General features: G+C 34.3%; 1 protein-coding gene across 2 annotated transcripts in view; it reads left to right on the plus strand.

The window, feature by feature from the left end:
• The window catches only part of SMCHD1 (structural maintenance of chromosomes flexible hinge domain containing 1), a 145,189-nt gene that overhangs the window by 81,038 nt on the left and 40,346 nt on the right, over window positions 1–23,805 (plus strand). The window contains exons 30-40 of one of the 2 annotated variants that reach the window (XM_036123382.2): window positions 2,532–2,657; window positions 4,581–4,660; window positions 4,888–5,045; window positions 6,341–6,456; window positions 7,566–7,630; window positions 12,395–12,482; window positions 13,385–13,516; window positions 14,412–14,564; window positions 19,446–19,572; window positions 19,736–19,855; window positions 21,043–21,128. In XM_036123382.2, the coding sequence (XP_035979275.2) occupies window positions 2,532–2,657; window positions 4,581–4,660; window positions 4,888–5,045; window positions 6,341–6,456; window positions 7,566–7,630; window positions 12,395–12,482; window positions 13,385–13,516; window positions 14,412–14,564; window positions 19,446–19,572; window positions 19,736–19,855; window positions 21,043–21,128 (1,251 nt within the window). The remainder of the gene's footprint in view (window positions 1–2,531; window positions 2,658–4,580; window positions 4,661–4,887; window positions 5,046–6,340; window positions 6,457–7,565; window positions 7,631–12,394; window positions 12,483–13,384; window positions 13,517–14,411; window positions 14,565–19,445; window positions 19,573–19,735; window positions 19,856–21,042; window positions 21,129–23,805) is intronic. The other variant, XM_078060559.1, reaches the window with a different exon arrangement.

The raw sequence follows: 23,805 nt of genomic DNA on the forward strand, positions 1-23,805 counted from the left end.
GTAATTATATGCATAAAAACCTTGGTATGCCTTCCTATGCAGGTAGTTAAATCTTAAATACTGATTTTGCAAATGTCTGTTAAGTATATTGAGTTTTTACTAAATGTTTACAATTCTGATTTTTAAAACGTTTAGATTTTGGTATTCAGTTTTGGTCTAACGGAGCTTTACCTGTTGATATGATAGCTTACGTTATTTTCTAAAGGAGAATGAACTTATATCACCATGGTAATGGATGAAATTATAATGTTAAAGGAGCAGATCCTCTAACAGAAGTTTACGTTACCTGTGCCGTAGTTTGAAATTGCCCTTTTTGATCTGTGAGTTTAAAATAAGATAAACAAGTGCTGACAGTGAGCTTTAAAAAATTTTTTCTGTAATACTGTCTTGACTGAGAAGTTTTACCAAAAAGCCAGTGCATTTATTTTTGTCTGGGAGCGTTTATACTACATAAGTTAATATATTCTTTGTGCCCAGTGATGTTAAAGGATTTGTTGGTTTATTATGTTATGAAATAATTGTTTACTTTTGAGGTGGAAAAAATGTTGGCATGTTCATCTTTTAATATGACTTTGTTGGGGAATGTAAAAAATGATAGCTTAACTCAAATTTCTTAGAAGATTAATTTGTAGATACCATAGAAATCCAGAAGTTGTTAAAACAAACTGATTTCTCATTCTGTTAGAGATATCATTATATGTAGATAAGGCTGTAAAAGTAATAATTGAATATCTAATATTCCTAAAATTTCCTAATTAATTCTTGACTGACCTTCCCCCTAACAGGATCTGAAGTGGAAAAGGGGAACTGATTTAATACCTAACTGATAAATAGAAAAAAATATGTAAATGTTACATTAACATACACATCTATTCTCATTTAATCGTAACATGATGTATTATTATCATTCTTATTTTATAAATGAAGAAACAAATCCTGAAACATTAAATTACATGCAAGTACTAATGTAATGCCCTGGCAGAGGGCAGATTCGTATTTATAAACATTTGATTTTGGATACTCTTTCCACTTTTTCCCAGATAATTTTATAAGAGCTTAGGCTACAGGTTATTTATTAAAGAATATTCTTTAAAAGTAGTTACTTTTTGGTGGGTAGACAGTTAATGTGATTAGAAATAAAGTGCAATGCAATAAACAAAAAAGTACAAGCAAAGTTTGCATTTGGAAACTGTCATCAATTTTTTAAATTCAGGCTTTTAATAAACTTTGGCAGACACAATATAGGCAACTATAGCCCTGTAAACTTTGTGATGGCCAAGCATTTTAACCAAACTAGTCTCAAGGATTTTTTTTTTTAAAAATTAAGTCCTATCTGAAACACATTATTAATTTTTTTCCCACTCTTGGCAACTTCCTAACATTTTTTTTTTTTTTTTTAAGATTTTATTTATTTATTTGACAGAGGCACAGCGAGAGAGGGAACACAAGCAGGGGGTTGGGAGAGGGAGAAGCAGGCTTCCCACTGAGCAGGGAGGCCGATGTGGGGCTCGATCCCAGGACCCTGAGATCATGACCTGAGCCGAAGGCAGACGCTTAACGACTGAACCACCCAGGCGCCCCTCCTAACATTATTATTGATAACCAACTACCTCCAGTAAAGTGGGGGTTGGAGGAAGCAGAGGGAACATTATTGATAGGAGAGAGATGATAAATCAGCTTTACGTTATTGCTCATCCATTCTCTCCCATCTTCTTTTCTTTTTTTTTAACTTTTAAAATCTGACACATTAGATTGGAACTTTATCAGGTTACTTGCTAGACAATGTGTTTCCTTTGATATGTTCAGTATTAATAGGTCAACAGGCCAATTCCCAGAATTACACAAGCCTTACATAAAGGAGGGAAAAAGCAAGAGGTGTTTTAAACCAACTAGACAGTGTAGATTATCTGCTACTAGTCTGGTTTAAGAAGCACTAGAAAGCTGTGCATTACTGCTTCATGGAGAGTGGCAGAGTGCTGACAATTGACAGAGGAGCTAAACTATAAACAGCCAATACTGTATCTGAGAACCTCAGATAAGCTTTTACTTCCATCGAAGTTATTCTGATATATAACTTTTAGGAATGTGTTAGAAGCTAGTAATGTCAAATGCTTTCCCCCCCTTTATTATATTGTTAATAATTTCTATAAGAAGATGATCACTTGTAACAATATAATTGACTTTCAAAAGTTTATTTTAATTGATGAAAGGAGCCATTTTTGGGATGCCTGGGTGGCTCAGTCGGTTAAGTGTCTACCTTCGGCTCAGGTCATGATCCCAGGGTCCTGGGATCGAGTCCCGCATCGGGCTCCCTGCTCAGCGGGAAGCCTGCTTCTCCCTCTGCCTGCTGCTCCCCCTGCTTGTGCTCTCTCTCTCTCGCTCTAATAAATAAATAAAACCTTAAAAAAAAAAAGCCATTTTTTACTAGAACAGAGATAAATTAAGTAATCATTTAGTAAGTATACAAGTAGTAATTACATTGTTAGGCATGTTTGTTTTAGTGCTTCTTAAAATATTTTTATCTATTTTAGTCCATTCCAGTGATTAATGGAAGAGAACTACAGAATCCTCTCATTGTTCAACTTTGTGATCAGTGGGATAATCCAGCACCTGTATCACAGGTTAAGATAAGTCTCATGAAAGCTAACAATTTAAAGGTAAGTTTTAAATGTCCTTTACATAATTTTCATCTACTTAAAATTTTGAGTTTCATTGTCATGGTAATGTTAGAAGTCATATTTTTAAAAATATAGTCTATTTTTCATAATTATTTTGAGGAAGTAAAGTTTGTATCTTGCAAGCAGTGTAACAAGGTTCAACAATTTACACTTATGATTGAGTGGTTTTTATACAATACTAATAATATTTGGATTTCAGGTTAGGATGAATAGATAACACCAAGAAGGTGAGTAAAGGCAAATATAATGACCTGCAGTATGGGTTAAGGAACAGGTATTATTTGGGAAACTTACAAGCTAAGGGTAATCAAAAAGAGTCCTGTGAGTACCTGTCCTCTGCATACCTTATGGAGAGCTACCAGGGCGGCCTGGGCATAGCCATTAGACTTATACTGAGTTGTATTCTAGGGTATGGGGAAAGCATGAATATGGCCTTATCACATTTGGGGGCAAACAGTGCTTGATACCAAGAAGTCCAAGATTAGGTACTACCTGTTTACAGGAGCACTGGGATAGCCAGCTGTTTAGGTTCTGGTGGGGACTTTGGGTGCCTTGTACAGAGTTGGAGGGCCTTCCTGTGAGGGGAAATGGGGGAAGCTGCCCACTGCAAAGTTGTATTTTGACACAGTTCCTCCTGTTGAAGGAAATTAATTTGTCCCAGTCAGGTTGTTACCAGGTAACACAGAATTCCTAGGGTTATATTCAGCTAGGCTTAAATATCCCTGTACAAACATTTTATAATTTTAGTGGATGAAAATAGTTGATATTTTGTAAATACACAGTTCTCTTAAAATTAATCTGTTAGTTCAATAAGAATTCTAACAGGGATTTCCAGGACCTGACAAGTTGATCTTACATGTCATATGGGAGATTAAAGTGCCAAGAATGGCTTGTGATCCACATGGGCTTGTTTTCGAAGTAAAGTAATCAGGGTCAAAGGTATTAAAGCCTGTTAAAAAAGACTATGATATTGCTTGCTATACAACCTGAAATAGAAGCCTTGCTTCTCTGGCTTAGTAACAAGAATTTATGACCCAGATGGAAGAAATACTTTGAAAAAGATGGGTTGAGAGATAGTGGATCAGAGGGTAAATGGGACAGGTACAAATACAGGATTTTATTCTGTCATTTTGATTACTCCTCATTTTTGCCTATTGCTTTGTTTGCAAGTACCGTAATTACCTAATTTTTAGGCTCTATTAAGCAGAAATGGGAATTAGGGCTTAGGAAAGAGTCTGATACTCTGCTACAACAGTTTACAAATTCACTTTTGTTCTTATTGTTTGCTTCTAGAAGAGTTAAACTGATTATTTTCTACCACAAATAATATTATTCTAGTTTCTAGAGAAGTATTTGTAGAAGACTGAGATTCTTCTAACCAATGATTAGTACCACTGATTCTTAGTCATTTGAAAGTGAGCTTAGTTATCTCTAAGAGGGTCATACTGCAACAGAGATATAAGGAGCACGTCTGAGTAAACTTAAAGAGAAAGATGAAATAATAATGGATGTGGTATTACGATGCCTTGACTTAAATATATATTTATGTTTATTTCACCTGTGCCATTCCCAACAATCCCCAGTTTTAGAATATACCTTCAATGTTTGTATAAGCAAACTTCACTTGAAATATCAGTGTTATTGAAACAGTGAATATTGAATTCTGCAACTTAATAACTGAAATACACTAAATTATAGTTTAATTGATGAAGATGAGTGATGATTGTCCTTTGGGTTATGTAATTACATATCACATTATTTCTACTAGTTCAGATTAGGAAATTAAAGATTTTAGAAGTGTGTGCAAATATTTTTAAAATAGTAATGGAAGAAAACGTTATAATAGAGGAAAAGAATTTGATCTCTAGAATTTTCTAATTAACTGTTTTGTTTTGTTTTTAGCTCACTCCTTCAAACCAACAGCATAAAACAGATGAAAGGGGCAGGGCTAATTTGGGAGTGTTCAGTGTTTATGCCCCTAGGTAAGAACCAAAAATTTGATAGTTATTAGTATTATAGAGATTGATTTTTCTTATTCCTTGCTGCAGTTAAGAGTAATAATTAGCCTTCTATTTAGTGTTAGAAGATGTAACTAACCAGGAGTAGAGATGTTTTTTAAATGAGCTAAGCTTTGTATAAACTGTCTCAGAATTTTTAAGTTATAAGAATGTAATTTGAACCCTTTGTCTCTTTTTTCCCCCCTTGTTAGAGGAGAACATATGATGCAGGTTAGAGCCATCTATAACAAGAATATCATAGAAGGACCTATAATTAAGTTAATGATTCTTCCAGACCCTGAAAAACCTATTCGTCTCAATGTTAAATATGACAAAGATGCTTCCTTTTTAGCAGGGGGTATTTTCACTGGTGAGTAAGTCACAAATTTCACATAAATTTGTAATGATAATTTTATTTTTACATGAATGGAATAAATTATTTATCCTAGATGCTTAGCATGATAGAAAAGCAAACCTGCAATAGTCTTTTTAAATGGCAAAGAAAGTACATTTGGCTTAGCTTTGTCTTCTTTCATCTCTGTGTCCCTACATTCCCTTAATGGTCAAGAATGAACTGAAAGTTTCTTCATAAACTGAGAGCCTGTTGTAATTGAGTTTGTGATTGTTCATTCACTGGATTGTGAAGTTCTGAAAAAGAAACATGAACTGCTAAATGGCAAGAACTATGTGGGCTCTACTAAATAGGTTGTAATGTCATCTTCAACCAAATAGAACCAGGATTGCTTAACTTAATTGGGATGAAAATACATCACATCAGAATTTATGATTGAAGATATTTCAGAACAAAAAAAGTTTCCTAAATACCTGCTATGTCCAGGCACTATATTGGGCTCTTCGTTCCAATAATATATATGACAGTTTCCATTGAGTTCTGTCTCATGCAGGAGACACTTAAGTAAGCAAATAATTTCAGTGGAATGCGGCAGGTGCCAAATCAATAGGAAATGGTATTTATTACAGGTAATTTTCTTGAAGACCTCTGTTTTCCTAAATGGATGCATTCCTTTATGTAGTTATAAGCAATAGAAACAAGCAGACCAAAAAATTTAGATTAGAAAATCATTTTTAGTAAGTTACATATATACATAGCCTTTATACTCATAATTTTAAATCTGTTTTGGAAGATAAGACCTATTTCCTGTGATTAAAAAATTATATCCATCATATGGATGCCAAATGAATGATAAACATAAGGGAAATACTATATGTAATAATAATTTAGCTACTGTATGCTATTGAAAATCAAGAGAAAATAAACACTGTATTCTCGGAATACATAAAGCATAAGGATTTATGACCAGTTGCCTTAACTCTAGGTTGCTGAGTATCCACAGTCTAACCTTTTGGTCTTGCCTAGTAGAACTTTTAGCATTGCAGACTGTGAAAATAAGACAAGGGACTAATAATAGCAAAGATGTATGTGTTAGATTTCTGGAGGAGATTTAGCACTAAAGAGAGTTGTCTGTCATGATTAGTACGTTTTTATAGACAGATTATTGGGGAATGCTGATTACTGAATGGTTTTGTTTTCTTCAGAATCTCATTATTAATATTTAAACAAGATGTACATTTCAAGACCTAGAATTATTTAACCAAATCTATTAAGTGAACTAGAAAATAATTTTTTAATATTCACCATGACAGATTTTATGATTACTGTTATTTCTGAAGATGACAGTATCATTAAAAATATTAATCCAGCACGTATTTCCATGAAAATGTGGCAGCTGTCTAACAGTGGGAACCGACCACCAGCAAATGTGAGTTCTGGAAAGCATTGTAGAAGTTAAAAGCAACTCTTACATTTAACTTAAAATTAAATGTAACTTAATGTAAAAATGCACTGTGTATATGCTGGAGAACTAGACATTAGCCCACTTCATCACTTGAGATTTTAAAAATAGAATATATCTCAATATTAAGTGTTGATGCCTTTGAAAAAGAGTAGCCGATATTGTGATATTTCTTAAACTTTTAAGATATTTTACACTTTAAAATTATCTAAAGGACAGTGGCACAGGGCAAAAAGCTGTTGAATACCACTAAGAGATACTATAGAAAATGAGATAGTGAAGAGATATGATTGATATACTTACAGGATAGAGAAGTGAGGGTAGAGTGGTGAGAACATTTTGAGGGTCTAAAGCAGCACAGTCCAATAGAAATATAATACAAGTTACACATAATATTTATATTTTTCTAGTAGCTACATTAAAAATGTAAAAAGAAGTAAAATTAATTTTAATTTAACATCAAATTACCATTTCAGCATGTATTCAGTATTTAAAATTTATTAAATAAATTAAATAAACACATAAAAGAACGTAAAATCTCATTTTTGAGATTTTATGTTACCAGTTCTTCGAAATTTCCTGTGTATTTTATGCTTGTACCACGTCTCTTTTTAACCAGATATATTTCAAGTGCCCAGTAGCCACATGGAGCTATTCACTACCATGCTGGACAGTGTAGATCTAAAATAAATCCAAATTGGAAACTAAAACATATCAGAGTGTCTTAATTTAACAATGCCTTTCAGGATTTATGATTCATTTTAATTATGTGTTTAGGAAACCAGCTTCCTAAATTTATACTGTCTCATCAGGCTGCTATTACCTTAAAACTATGTCGCCACCATTGAGATCTATTGTGTGCCCTTTAATAATGGTATGTCTTCATGACTAATCACACTGTTGAATCTTAAAATGTATTGTAAAGGTATATACATATAAGTATATATGTATGTATTTGTAAATCCAGATGTGATCTGTATTTGCATTTGGTGAAGGTAATATAAGGTTTCATCCTGAATATACTATGTTAAATGTGATTTCTCCCTCCCCACCTTCTCCCCTACTTCCCTTTCTAGGCAGAAACATTTAGTTGTAATAAAATAAAAGATAATGACAAGGAAGATGGCTGCTTCTACTTCAGGTATTTCCCAAATCATTTGATATTTTTATGCATAATTTGTTACAAAGTGATTTCAGCCTTGATGGTGTTTGTCTCCTCAACTTGGGGAAAGTAATTTATGACTGAAAAGAAAATATTCATCTCTCTTAATTTTTCTCAGGAAGTATTTTGAGAAAATGTGTATTTTATTTGTAAGCTTTATAAAATGGTTTGGGGAAAGACTGTTGTGATAGTTATATTAGCTTTCAAAACTAGGAAAGCCATCCGAAAATAATTACATTATGTTGTCAGAGCACTTTATAATTATGTTGTTATATAGGAGATTTCTGTAGTTCAAAACTTAAATGTTATGAAGTAAAACAGATTGAACTAGTTTTTTTATGGTTTTTAACTATGTTACTTTGATTTGAATTCACTTGAATTGTTGCTTCTGCATTCTGGACCTCTACTTTGAAATATGAAAATTGGCTTTGAATAAACTATGTCCAATTTTTCTTTCATTTATTTTTAAATGAGAAATGTCCTTTTAACTTTTAGACTAAGTTTTGTTTCTTCAAATATATTAGTCTCTTAAATCATGTAGAAAACAAAAAGTGCAGTTATAAACATTGTTACAATAATACTAGCACTTATGATTGCCTGTGTATTAACCTTTATTGAGATCTTTGTTTCTCCATGTGGTTTCAAGTTATTGTCTGTTCTTTCATCTTATTTTGTAGTATTTCCTTGAACATTTCTTACAGGCCAGGTCTAGTGGTAATGAGTTCCCTTAGCTTTTGTTTATCTGAAAATGTCTTAATTTCCCTCTCACTTTTGAAGGACAGTTTTGCTGGCTATAGGATTCTTGGCTGAGGGTATATATATATATTTTAAAGCATTTTGACTACATGGTCCAGTGCCTTCTGGCCTCCAGACTTTCTGACGAGAAATCTGATCAGCTTCCGGAGAACCCCTTGTATGTAATGATTAAGTTCTCTCTCAGTGCTCTCCATAATCTCTCTTTGTCTTTGGCTTTTGCAAGTTTGATAATAATGTGTGTTGGTGTGTGTGTCTTTGAATTTATTTTACTTGGAATCTGTTGAGCATCTTCAATATTTATAGTCATGTCTTTCATCAAACTTGGGAAATTTTCAGCCATTCTTCAAATATACTCTCCTCCCCTGGTGAGAGGGAACACTTGCTAGTGTCCCAAAGGTCCCTGAGGTTCTGTTGACTTTTATTCAGTCCTTTTTCCTTTCTGTTCCTCAGACTGTAATATCCATTATCTTCAAATTCACTAATTCTTTCTTCTTCCTGCTCAAATCTGCCTTTGAATACCGGTACTGAAATTTTCACTTAAGTTATTGTATTTTTCAGCTCCAAAATTTGTTTCTGGTTTCTCTTTAGGTTTTCTGTTTCTTTCTTGATATTTCCATTTTTTTTTTTCTACATCACTTTTATTTTCTCCACATCTTCCTTCAGTTCTTTGAGCATCTTTAAGATAGGTATTTATTGTTGTTGTTTTGTTATTGTTTTGAGAGAGAGAGAGAGTGCTTGAGTTGGGGGTTAGGAGCAGAAGGAGAGGGAGAGAGAGAATCTTAAGCAGGCTCCATGCTCAAAACACTGAGATCATGACCTGAGCTGAAATCAAGAGTCAGAAGCTTAACCCACTGAGCCATCCAGGCACCCCTAAGACAGGTGTTTTTTTAAGTCCTTGTCTAGTATATTTGCCATCAGGTGTTTTTCAAGAACAATTTTGGTTGACTTATTTTTTTTACTTTGAATGGCCAATACTTCCTGTTTGTCTTGTGGTTTTTTTGTTAAAAACTAGACATTGGAATCTAATAATGTGGTAGCTCTGGAATTCAGATTCTCTGCCTTACCCAGGGTTTGCTAGATTTAATTTTATTTATTTATTATTTTTTTTGTTATAGGCTGTTTGTCATGGATCAGCCTTAGGTGTAAACTTAAGGTTTTCTCATGTCTTTCTCATGCGTGGTCACTTTTCTAGTTTTACCTATATACGTGGTTGTTTAGTAATGTCCTTTAATGTCTGGTTCCTTTTTTTTTTTTTTTTTAAGATTTTATTTATTTATTTGACAGAGAGAGACACAGTGAGAGAGGGAGCACAAGCAGAGGGGAGTGGGAAAGGGAGAAGCAGGCTTCCCGCCAAGCAGGGAGCCTGATGCAGGGCTCCATCCCAGGACCCTGGGATCATGACCTGAGCCGAAGGCAGACGCTTAATGGACTGAGCCACCCCAGCACCCCTAAAGTCTGGTTTCTAGAAAGGAAGAGGGGAAGGAAAGAATGCTGGCCCTGTAAGTCCCCAGTTACTTCAGCTGGAGGATGAGGGGCTTGCAACAGTGGGGACTGGTGCAGGAACAATGGCTTTCTGCATTTTGTGTTTGCTCCTCTGTGATCAGAAGCAGCAATCAGAGCATGGATCCCCAGTATTTGGAGGATAGGGTCCTTTTTGCCCATGCTGATTCCTATAGTAAACACTGCTCCAGGGACATACATCTGCCTGCCATGTGTCTGGGAGGTGGGGAATGAGTAGCTACTGCTGTGCTAAGAGCTGAAATTGATCAGAATTAAGTGCAACCATAGCACATACCCTCCCCAATGTCTATCACCCAGCCACCCCATCCCTTCCACCCCCTACCACTCCAGCAACCCTCAATTTGTTTCCTGAGATTGAGAATTCCTCATATCAGTGAGGTCATATGATACATGTCTTTCTCTAATTGACTTACTTCGCTCAGCATAATACCCTCCAGTTCCATCCACGTCGTTGCAAATGGCAAGATTTCATTCTTTTTGATGGCTGCATATAGTGGCTTTTTTTTTTTTTTTTTAAAGGTTTTATTTATTTGTCAGAGAGAGTGAGGCTCACAAGCAGGGGAAGCTGCAGGCAGAGGGAGAAGCAGACTCCCTGCTGAGCAGGGAGCCTGACGTGGGACTTGATCCCAGGACCCTGGGATCACGACCCAAGCCAAAGGCAGACGCTCAACCAACTGAGCCACCCAGGTGTCCCTCTAATTGTTGTTTTTAATAATCTTTTAGTTGAAAAATTCAGATCATACAAATAATTACCAAAGCACTTGTTTTTTACTCTTACAGTTTATTTGATCCTACTGTTCTTTGTTCCTTTTTCTTTTGAATTTATTGCTTTTAGTTATCATGTTTTACTCATTAACTTGGTAGTTAATACAGTCTTATTATTCTCTAAGTGGTTTTTTGAGAGATTATAACATGCATAGTTGACATACTATACCAATGTGTGATGACACTTTGCATTTTTTACTCTCTCCTTGGTCAGTGCATGAATCTTAGGACACTTAAACATCACTTTCCCTCTTGCAACTTAGATACCTTTGTTGTTGTGTATGTTAAACCTATTAGTCCATTATTATTTCATATAATTAGTGTTCATTTAGATTTACTAACTCATTCTTTCTGTTAATCTTCAACTCAGGTTTTCCATGTGGTATCATTTTCCATCTGAGGAAGTTCCTTTAGTATTTCCTCTAGTGTACATCTGCTGGTGATGAATTATCTAGTTTTTACCTGAAAATATATTTATTCCACCTTCATACTAGAAGAGTATTTTTCTTGAAAATGATATTTCATATTGGCAGTTTCTTTCATGCAGTACTTTTAAGCCAACCTTCACTATCCTATCATTTATGTTGAGAAGTTAGCTGCCAGCCTTGTTTTTTTTTTGAGACAGAGTGCGCGTGCGTGGGTCCGGGAAGGGGTAGAGGGAGAGGGAGTCTTAAGCAGATGCGGGGCTTGATCTCAAGACCCTGAGATCACAACCTGAGCCAAAACCATTAGTTGAACCCTTAACCAGCTGTACCACCGAGGCACCCCAGCCTTATTGTTACCTTGAAAAGTCATTATTTCCACTCTTCTTTGGTTGTTTTGAGTTTTGTTTTCAACAGTTTTACTGTGATGTGCCTATTCATGGATTTCTTTTTATTTTTTCTTCTTAGTTTTCATAGGCTTTGATTTTATGGTCTTTGTTTGGGTTTGAACAATTAACCATTATTTCATCAAATATGGCTTCTGCTTATTCTTTCCCTCTTCTTTTTCTGGCACACTAGTCCTTACAATATTCTCTGTCTCTCATCCTCTTTTCTCTATTTGCCATTCTTTTTTGTCTTTCTTCATTCTAGAAATTTTCTTCTAAACTACCTTCATTAACTAATATCTATTCAGTGTACCCAATTTGCTTTTAAATCCATCTTTCAATTATCAATTTCTGTTTGGTATTTTTAGTGTTGTTTTGTTTTTTAAGGTCCAGTTCTGTTGGAATTCTCAATCTTGTCTTTATCCTAAGAAGCAGTAACCAGACTCTCTCAAGTTCCTCCTGGTCTGTTTCAATGGGCTCTTGTTTGATGGTTTTCATTTTAGTTCTCTTGCCTCTTTATGTACCTGTTTCTTGTTGTTTATCATACTTTTTATTTATGAATATTTATGGAAATAATTTGAAGTCTAAGGTATATTCCTTCTCCAGGTCAGGTTTACATTTGTTTCCATTATCTGGGCCAGTAGCAGTCTGTTTTCATTTCAGTCCAGATTCAGAGATTGGGATGATTCAAAGCTAAGTTGTTTCTCCCTTGGGACCCGAGATAAAGCCTGGTATTACAGGAAATATTTGTTGAATGAAGGCAAATGTAGTAATAGTAATTATTTATTTATTTGTTTACCTTTTGTGGAAAGAACAGAAATGTTGATGATTTGAATTCCTTCCTCCTTTATTTAAACTTTGTCAGTAATCTTATCTCTTTCTTTTTAACATAGGGATAAAGCAATTCCTAACAAAGTGGGAACATATTGTATCCAGTTTGGGTTTATGATGGATAAAGCAAATATTCTTAACAGTGAACAGGTTTGCTTACTCTTTTTATATACCATAGTTAGCGTTACATTTTCTTGCTTAGTATAGGAATGAAATGGTTTTGTTTAAAAGTGGATTTTTGGATGCAATTGATAATAAAAATATAAATAATATAATTTTCGGGAATATTAGAATATATTTAAAATATGTTGATTAATATGACCCAATGCAGAAGTTACTTTTCCATTTCTCTTTATTTCGAAGAATCCAGTAAGCATTTTAGTGTATATCATGGTAAGGTTGCTACTATCAACCATACACGAAAATTTTTCAGTTAATAATATTTTGGATAATGAAATTTAAGGTAGTTTTGATATACATCATCGCCATTCAATAGGGTAGTGTACTAAATTTTTTTAAATGACCTGTATTTTCTTTTTTTAAGATTTTATTTATTTATTTGACAGAGAGAGAGTGAGAGAGGGAACACAAGCAGGGGGAGCAGGAGAGGGAGAAGCAGGCTTCCCGCTGAGCAGGGAGCCTGATGTGTGGGGCTCAATCCCAGGACCCTGGGATCATGACCTGAGCCGAAGGCAGGCTGAGCAGGGAGTCCGATGCGGGGCTCGATCCCAGGAGCCTGGGATCATGACCTGAGCTGAAGGCAGACATTTAACCAACTGAGCCACCCAGGTGCCCCAAAGATTACCTGTATTTTTAAAGCCCTTAAATTTGTTCTTAGATGGCTGTTAACATTCAAAAATTTATCTCTGATAAACCTTTTTTTTTTTTAATTTTAGAAAGTAAGTTGATTAGTTTTAGGAGATTAAATGAAATCTATTTTAGAAAGTAAGATTGCATTTTATTTAGTATATGCTAGCATTATTTCTTGTCTTACTCTTAAATACTGAACTATCAATATATTGTTAATCACAATGCTGTTTTTGTTTTGTAAGGTTATAGTTGATGTTCTACCTAATCAACCTGTGAAGTTAGTTCCTAAAATTCAGCCAGCTACACCAGCTGTTTCAAATGTTCGCTCAGTTGCCAGTAGGACCTTGGTCAAAGATTTACATCTTACTATTACGGTAATGTTTATTTACTTCCAAAATTGTGAAGAGTAACAAAAATTATTTCTAGTTTTAGTGTGCAAAATAGTTACTTATAGAGTCAGATCTTAATTATTCAGTTTAAGGTTATAGGGAAAATTTGTGTGGATGAATGAAATGTTCATAAACACCTTTGTACTTTAATACAAATAGAGAATGTATACATACAATATATCCAGGTATACCAAGTAGAACTGACTCAAAAATGCAGAAATTTGCCTACCTTTCTTATTACATACCTTTTTTTAATGCTCTGTATCCAGTATGTATTATGAATTTGTGTGAGGTAAATTGATTCCTCAGTGTCCATTTCACTGATGAGAAAGAAGGAAGTAATTATTTTTAAGAGGACTGCTCTGATGATTGATCATAGTGAGCTCCTCAAAGCTTCTGATTACTGGGAGAGTAAGCACAATAAAGCTGCCAAGAATATTAACAAAAACATGTAAAACACAGTAGTGAGACTTCACCTTTATGGAAAATTTTCCTGGTGGGATACTTCTTTCAGTTTTCTGTTTTTTTGTTTTTTGTTTTTTTCTGTTTTAGACAAGTGAATCATTCTTCTCTTCCCCCAGATCAATAGATGCTAAAAGTACATAACACGGTGAAATTTTAAAATGGGAGTCCTTTTGATACAGAAAGTTATAAGCCATTATATTAGATGGAATCCTCTGGTTCTTTTTAGTTTCTGGGATTACTTCCTGCCTGTGGAGCTCTTAATCTGAGAACTGAATTCTGTGCTTGGGAGTAAAAAGGATCAGGATAATTTAATATTTAGGGCTTATCTCATATTTTCTGATATGATCATGTCCTTTTCTGGGTTTAATCTTCTTACCAGTTCTTCTAATTAGTTTTTTTTATTGTTTACTTGAAGGATGACTACAACAATCAGACTGGAATTGATTTGGTTGGCACTGTAGTAGCTACCATTAAAGGTTCTAATGAGGAAGATACGGATACACCACTCTTTATTGGGAAAGTGAGAACACTCGAATTTCCCTTTCTGAAAGGTTCAGCTGAAATTACGGTAATTTTTATGTCTTCTGGTAGATAGTATTACTGTATTTAATAGTATAAACCACAGTGTTATAATACCTGTTCTTTTATATGTATAACTATGAAAATGTTCTAAGTATAATATTAAATTAGAAAGTGGAAATATTTTGTGATTTTGCTGTAAGCTATTACAAATTAAACCCCCGGGATTATTATTACTCTGAGCAAGAACTTCTTTTTCCTTGTGGATAACTGTTCGCTCTATAATGATTTTTAGCTTCAGTGATAATATATTCATGTATTCATATATTTAAAAGTTACCATTCTGTGGAAACAGAATATAACATAGCCCAGGTAAAATGTATACATAAATAGAAAAATTTAACAAAGCAGCTTATCTTTGTTACTCTTTTTTTTCCAAAATGGAAATATTTTTACTTGTATAAAAAATACACAATGCAAACACTTAAAAAACAATAGTTTATCACCGTTCAGAGATGATGATGATTAGCGATTTAGTTACTTACCCCCCGGACTTTTCTGTATATACACAAATACTGCACAGATACCCTGTGTGTGTATGATTTATATACATGGGTGGTGTATAAAATTTCATTAATATAGTAGAACTCTGCTTTTATAAAAATTTTATTTAGTATACTTTGATATCTTTATCAGTACGTATAATTCTACATCATTGTATTGATGATAATTTATTTGATAAGTCCTAAGTGGAAATTTAGTTTCTTTCCAAAGCTGCTTGTTATCAACAGTGCTTTTGATCAGGTTTCTTCTGTGTGTATCCTTTTGCATATGTCTGATTGTTTCCTTAAGAAATTACTAGAAGTAGAATTGGTGGCAGGGTATGTTCGTTTTAAGTCTTCTGGTAGTTAGCTCTTGCCAATTGCTGTCCAGTTTATATTCCCATCAGAAATGTGTGTGTGTCTATCATAATATTACCAACCCTAAACATGAATGGTTTTTGGAATTCTAACCCAAGTTGCCTGTATTTCAAAAAATACTGTGTTACTAGTAAGGTTGAACATTTTTCTCATTCTCGATCTTTTTAGGGTTGTCCCTTCATGCTTTTTCTTTTGGAATGTTCATCATTTTCTTAATTTTATATTAGAGATATTCATGCTTTTTTGTATATAAGTAAATTTTCCTGAGTTTGTCTTTTAGATTTTAGCTTTGTTTATACTGGAGTGGAGGAAGGATTATGTTCACAGTTCTTGCCCTAGTATTCTTATGCCTTTAATCCTTGATTTTTCTGGATTTTATTTTTGCATTTTTTTCAAATTCATTAACTTAATTTCTTGATATCATTTATTGAATAATTCTTCCTATACCTATAAATTTGAAATGTCACCTTTCTTGTATTTTTTTTATTGTTGTCATTGTTCATCTTTATATCTAAACCAGTGCTAATACCGCATTGTTTTAATAACATTAAGCTTACAGTTGGGGAGCCTGGCAGCTTGCACCTGGCTTACAGTAGATGTATTGGTTGGTCTGTCAGTGACAGACTGTTACAGCATTTCTATCGTTTTTTTTGTTTTTTTTTTTAAGATTTTATTTATTTACTTGGTAGAGAGAGAGCGAGCGAGCACAAGCAGGGGGAGCAGCAGGCAGAGGGAGAGGGAGAAGCAGACTCCCCGCTGAGCAGAGAGCCAGACGTGGGGCTCAATCACAGGACCCTGGGATCATGACCTGAGCCGAAGGCAGATGCTTAACCGACTGAGCCACCCAGGCGCCCCCTGCCTTTTTTAAGATTTATTTATTCTAGAGAGAGAGAGCATGGGGAGGGGCAGAAGCAAGGGGGAGAGCGAGAGAGAGAATCCTCAGACTCCCCTCTGAGTATAGAGCCCCACAAGGTGCTCAATCCCAGGACCCGGAAATCATGACCTAAGCTGAAACCAAGAGTCGGACGCCCTACTGAGTGAGCCACCCAGGCACCCTTACAGCATTTTCTTTTTTTTTTTAAGTTAAATTCAATTAATTCACATATAATGTATTATTTTTTTCAGGGGTACAGGTCTGTGATTCATCAGTCTTATACCCGGTGCTCATTATAACACATTCCTTCCCCAATGTCCATCACCCAGTTACCCCATCCCTCCACCCCCCCAGCATTTTTATCTCACTTAGTTTCCAATATTTAAAGTTCTAGAGTTTTTACATAACGGTCTGCATTTATGATTTATTTGGAGAATTCTAAAGACCTGGCAGTACTGGGCCATGATTCTCTTAGGGCAGAAGGATTTTCCAGTCATTTGTATTCATGTCACTTCTTTTCATCTCTTGACATTGAGGGCAAGTGTCATTTGTTATTTGTATTCACACCTGTTCTTTCATTTTTATTATAGTAGAGAGTAAAGTGAAATTTTCTTGTACCCTAACAAAAATTAGGTAATGAAAGCCACATGTTGAAAGACAAAGGGGGAAGACATGTTGAACGTGCAAAGTAAGTTTGTGTTGGAAGAATACACCTAGCCCACCCTACCTTTGTCCTGTTTCCTTGACAGTCCCCCACCCCAGCCCCTTGTAGGCATTTGAAATTGCTATCCCAGCTATACACATTTGTGAGGTTAAGATGGTGACTTAAGCTGTTTCCTTGCACCTGCATGTTCGTGTCATACATATGAATTTCCACTAGAGGTTCCTAATACCACACTGAATAAGCAGAAAACTGCCGAGTCCTCCTTGGCTTCTGACTCGTACATTGATTTAGTAAGTCTAGGGTAGGGCTCTGGACTCTAATTTAACGAGCAGGTAATTCTCATCAATATGAACATTTAGGAAATACTGGCTCAGAGCATAACCAGTTATTTGTAAATGTTCCATGTTTACTTGAAAAGAATGTGTACTGTTTTCTCGAAGTCATAATCTAAGCTTATTGTTCAAGTTTGTTAACTATTTTCAGATTCTCTATATTATTTGCTCGCTTAGATCTGGACATTTCTGAAAGAGGTGTCTCAGTTTTCTGCTATGTATTTGTTCATTTCTTATATTCCAAATTCCCATTTGTGCTTGGATCCAGTTATGGACTCTTCAGTTCTCTTCATTTCTTTTATGTTTCTCCTTGATAAGCTATACATCAGAAAAACTTTGAAATAGGAAAGGCCTTCTTAAACAAGACATAAAGGAAAGGATTTTATTTTTAACTACATAAAAAGTTAAAAGTTTATTATAATCATATCTTAAACAGAATTGAAAGAATAATGGCAATATATTGATAATTATTGACCCTGAATGGTGGGTATATAGAGAGATTAATTATCTGACCATACAATAAAAAAATGTTTAATTAAATTGTGTAGAAATATTGTTATGCACACACACCAGTATTGGGTTAGGTACATTAAACATATTTTTAAATCTCCTAAAGAACTTCCTGCAAATCAGTAAGAAAAAAGACAATCTAGTAGAAAAATAAATGTAAAAAAAAAAAAAAAAGTAATTTTTAAAGTAAAACATAAAATAAAAAAGAATATGAGCAGGCAGTTAATGGAAGAGAAAGTATAAAGGACCAATAACGTATGACCTCAGTACCAATCAGGGAAATGCTAATTTAAACAATAATGACTGGTTCTTTTAATCCATTATGGGATTAAAAAACATGGGGAAAAAAAATTGATAATGAAGTGTTGGCCAGCATCAGGGAAACTAGATATTCTTACACACTAATGAGAAGAACAATCGACAGGCTTTTTGAAGGGAAATATGATATTACCTATTAAAATAAACTGTTTTTAATGAGTCCTATTTCTCATTATTCTAGAGAATACCCAGAGAAATACTGAAAGATATTTTCTTTGCTATATTACAAATAGTAGTTTAAAAATTTTAAGCAATTTTAAGCAGTGAAAGGATATAGTACCGTATACTTATACTATGTATAAGTTTTACAAATTGGTATCTAGAGATTTACTCGCATTGATCAACAAATTGGATTGATTTCTGAAAGCAAACTGAACTATAAAGTGTATGTTTTAAAATTGTGAACAGTGTTTTATTTTTATGTGTTTATATTCATGTAAATACATTGAAAATAGCTTTCAGAAACTAAGTGTGATTGTAGTTTGGTTTAATGGTGGGCTTATAGTCTATTTCTTGGAAAGAAGAATTTGTTACCTGTAATTTATAATTTCATGTCATGAATTGTTCTACAGTGTTTTATGGATTTAGATTTTTAAAAATTCTTCTCTATCTGAATTGTACTAGTCTAAAAAATAAAACAGCTAGTATCTATTGTTTCCTATAAAGAATGTAAAAAAAAAAAAAGTAATTTAGGATGTAAATATATTTGCATTATTTACTTGTTACATGCTATGGTCTTAAGCCAAATTTTAGTAAAAGTGTTTTGTATGTTCATTAATGAAGAAAATACAATTTAAAAAAATCTTTCGAGCTTTTTAGGACTTCTTGTTTGGTCACCTGGGACTAGTGGGTCTACTTCCATGGTAACAGCTGTAACTTAAACTCAGCATTGGGCTTTGGGCATGTCTTTGTGATTGTTTTTATAAATTTTATGGCATCAGCTGTTTCACACTTCCTCAATTTCTTAAAGGTTGGCGTCAAAAAGACTTTGCAGGTCAAGATAGTGGCCATCAATACTTCTCCAAAAGAATACTTTTTTTTTTTTGCTAATTGCCTATAACATGTAATTTTTGTATAATCTCTTCATTGATAAGATCATTTGGCTTTCATACCAATACCAGAAGGTAAAAGGTTTTGTGTCTTGGGTGGTGCTGATGTTTTAATGAATGTTAATGAATCTTAAGGATCAGTCAATGCCTGCCTTTAAAATTTACCACTTACTTGGGAACACACAATGAGGTACATAACATTTATACATTGACAAAGACTATTTTAAATCTTGTTTTTCCTAACTGCTCTTTTCTTTTTACAGAATCTAGTGCTGGCAGAAAATAGTCCTGGAAGGGATAGTACTGAATATTTTATTATATTTGACCCTCAGCTACCAGCTCTATCAAGAACGTTAGAACCATATATCCTACCATTTATGTTTTACAATGGTAAGTTTTTAGGAAAGTAGAGGATTTTTCTTATGTTAGTGTTATTTTTTAAATTTTGCTTTCCATTAACATAGTATTTATTAGTTACCTAGTCATGTTATGCCATATTTTAGAAAAGTCACAATTTTAGAATTGTTTGAATTATCTGAATGTTTTTTCTTAGATGTTAAGAAGCAGCAACAAATGGCAGCACTTACAAAAGAAAAGGACCAGTTATCTAAGAATATTATAATGTATAGAAGTTTATTTGAAGCCAGTAATCAGCTTCTTGATGAAATGAAGTGTAAGTTATTTTGTATTCAAAGGTAATAAAAAATTAGGCTTTGGGGAATGGTAAGGCAGAAGGTTGAGACCATGAGACATAAGAATTGTCTACTTTCTTGAACTACAAATAAACTGCAGAACACTGCAGTAATGTGTAAGGAAGTAAGGCAGTAATGATTGCTTATATTCTTTGTTATTTGATCTTCTTATGTATTCCAGCACTTTAAATAAATTTATATCCTGCTTACCAATAAAAATTTGAGATTTTTTTTTATTAGAAATCAATCTGTGGAAATTTAAGGCTTTTGACATGATAGTAATGTTTATATCTAGCTCCAGGTTCTGGCAGAAGATATTGAAAGACAGTATTACTGGGGAAGTGACATGTAATATAATTTTTAGTTTGAGTCATGGGACTGTGTATTTTACTTAAAATATCTGCAGTATGTCACACTATGGAGGTGTACAGGGCAGCAAACACTGTATAGAAATATGTAACTTATTTTTAAGTCAATGCACAATGTTTGCTGCGATTTTTAATAAATTTTGTAGACCATTAAAATAAGACATTTGCTCAGTTGTGGTTTATCTTTTTCTGTTTGTCAGATTTTTTTGCTATGGTTTTTGTCTTTGTGCTAATTACATATGTAGTTAAAATTTTGATCCATTAACCGACAAATGTACTGCCTGCCTCATAGTACTCACTTTTGTTTATCCAAGGTCAGTGATATTTAGAGGATAATGGGAGCTAAGTAGGATGATGAGCTAATACATCAGTAGTAGCACTAAAGATTCTTTTTATAAAGTCTTGCTTGGTTCTTGTCACAACTTTATGCAATTATGTAATGTGTAGTCATGTGGATTAGGATTAAACAATTTATCTAAGATTACTTGGAGTTTGCAGTATTAATATATATGATATCTTCCTTAACCGCCTTAAAACCAAATTTTGGTTTTTTAAAACCAACCTTAATACCACCTTTAAAACCAAATTTTGTTTCTCATTTTTGTGTATTAGATCCAAATCTTAATTTTAGACTTTTAGTTTCATTTTGTATTTCTAAAATAGTCACTTAGATTTTTTCACTTTAGCATTAGTCACTACAAGAGATAAAAAAACAAGAGATTGAAAATATTTTTCAAAAACTGTATTTGGGTATTACTACAAATTGATGCAGGTTTGTTTGTTTTTGTTTTTAATTTTAGGCCAAGTCGAAGAAGCAAAATTAAAAGAGGCTCAGTTGCAAAATGAACTAAAAACACATAATATTGACATTCCTACAACACAACAGGTACAGTTTCCATGTATATGTGAAAAATTTTTTTAATTTAATTCTAGTCTATAATTTTTTTTATCATTTTTTTATTTACAGTGTTATGGGCACTCTTGTTTTGGGGGGTTCCAAGACATGTGGATTATAGTCTAGCCACTTTACTAGACATTAGAAGGGGCTAACAAAATGATAGAACACTTTTTTAAAAAATATGAATAATAAGTATTTATTATAGTTTGTTTATAATAGCAAAAGATCAGAAACAAAAACATGGTTAAATAAATTATGATATATTCACGTAATGGAATAAAGGCCAAACATTATTTTAAATGTTTTAAATATTTCCGTGTTTCAGTTATTTGTAAACGTTTCAGTGATTCACTTTCATGCAACTACTCATTGAACATTTACTTTGTAGTTAGTGCTGTGCTAATCCAGGCTATCTTAGAGAACAAGGGATAGCTTTATACATATTGAAATGGAATGATCTATGCAGTTTTAGGTGAAAAAATAAAGGTGAGTTTAAGGATAGTTAGAACGTATGCCCCTATATGTGGAAAAATATGTATGTTCGTAGATGTTAATACATGTGTATATATTAAGAGGTTGGTGTTATTATCCCTATTTTACAAATAAGAAAACAGACTTGAGAATATGGCAAAATCTGATCAGAGAACCAGTAGGGATGTAACTATGATTTTAATTTAAAATTATCTGACCCCAAATCACAGGGACTTTCCGATACAGCATGTTTTTTTTTTTTTATTATGTTAATCACCATACATTACATCATTAGTTTTTGATGTAGTGTTCCATGATTCACTGTTTGTGCATAACACCCAGTGCTCCATGCAGAATGTGCCCTCTTTAATACCCATCACCAGGCTAACGCATCCTCCCACCCCCTCCCCTCTAGAACCCTCAGTTTGTTTTTCAGAGTCCATCGTCTCTCATGGTTCGTCTCCCCCTCCAATTTGCCCCCCTTCATTCTTCCCCTCCTGCTATCTTCTTTTTTTTTTTTTTGCCTTACCATATATTGCATTATTTGTTTCAGAGGTACAGATCTGTGATTCAACAGTCTTGCACAATTCACAGCGCTCACCATAGCACATACCCTCCCCAGTGTCTATCACCCAGCCACCCCATAATCCCACCCCAGCCCCCACTCCAGCAACCCTCAGTTTGTTTCCTGAGATTAAGAATTCCTCATATCAGTGAGGTCATATGATACATGTCTTTCTCTAATTGACTTATTTCGCTCAGCATAACACCCTCCAGTTCCATCCACGTCGTTGCAAATGGCAAGATCTCATTCCTTTTGATGGCTGCATAATACTCCATTGTATATATATACACCACATCTTCTTTATCCATTCATCTTTTGATGGACATCTTGGCTCTTTCCACAGTTTGGTTGTTGTGGACATTGCTGCTATAAGCATCGGGGTGCATGTACCCCTTCGGATCCCTACATTTGTACCTTTGGGGTAAATACCCAGTAGTGCAATTGCTGGATCGTATGGTAGCCCTATTTTCAACTTTTTGAGGAACCTCCATACTGTTTTCCAGAGTGGTTGCACCAGCTTGCATTCCCACCAACAGTGTAGGAGGGTTCCCGTTTCTCTGCATCCCCGCCAACATCTGTCATTTCCTGACTTGTTAATTTTAGCCATTCTGAGTGGTGTGAGGGGGTATCTCATTGAGGTTTGATTTGGATTTCCCTGATGCCAAGTGATGTTGAGCGCTTTTTCATGTGTCTTTTGGCCATTTGGATGTCTTCTTTGGATAAATGTCTGTTCATGTCTTCTGCCCATTTCTTGATTGGATCATTTGTTCTTTGGGTGTTGAGTTTGATATGTTCTTTATAGATTTTGAATACTAGCCCTTTATCTGTTATGTCATTTGCAAATATCTTCTCCCATTCTGTTGGTTGTCTTTTGGTTTTGTTGACTATTTCCTTTGCTTTGCAAAAGCTTTTTATCTTGATGAAGTCCCAATAGTTCATTTTTGCCCTTGCTTCCCTTGCCTTTGGAGATGTTTCTAGGAAGAAGTTGCTGCGGCTGAGGTCGAAGAGGTTGCTGCCTGTGTTCTCCTTTAGGATTTTGATGGACTCCTGTCTCACATTGAGGTCTTTCAACCATTTGGAGTCTATTTTTGTGTGTGGTGTAAGGAAATGGTCCAGTTTCATTCTTCTGCATGTGGCTAATTTTCCCAACACCATTTGTTGAAGAGACTGTCTTTTTTCCATTGGACATTCTTTCCTGCTTTGTCAAAGATTAGTTGACCATAGAGTTGAGGGTCCATTTCTGGGCTCTCTGTTCTGTTCCATTGATCTCTCTGTCTGTTTTTGTGCCAGTACCATACTGTCTTGATGATGACAGCTTTGTAATAGAGCTGGAAGTCCGGAATTGTGATGCTGCCAGCTTTGCTTTTCTTTTCCAACATTCCTCTGGCTATTCGGGTTGGGGTCTTTTCTGGTTCCATACAAATTTTAGGATTATTTGTTCCATTTCTTTGAAAAAAGTGGATGGTATTTTGATGGGGATTGCATTAAATGTGTAGATTGCTCTAGGTAGCTTTGACATCTTCACAATATTTGTTCTTTCAATCCATGAGCATGGAACGTTTTTCCATTTCTTTGTGTCTTCCTCAATTTCTTCCATGAGTATTTTATAGTTTTCTGAGTACAGATCCT

The sequence above is a fragment of the Halichoerus grypus genome, chromosome 13 (genome assembly GCF_964656455.1).
Source record: "Halichoerus grypus chromosome 13, mHalGry1.hap1.1, whole genome shotgun sequence".
In the NCBI taxonomy this organism is placed as follows: Eukaryota; Metazoa; Chordata; class Mammalia; order Carnivora; family Phocidae; genus Halichoerus; species Halichoerus grypus.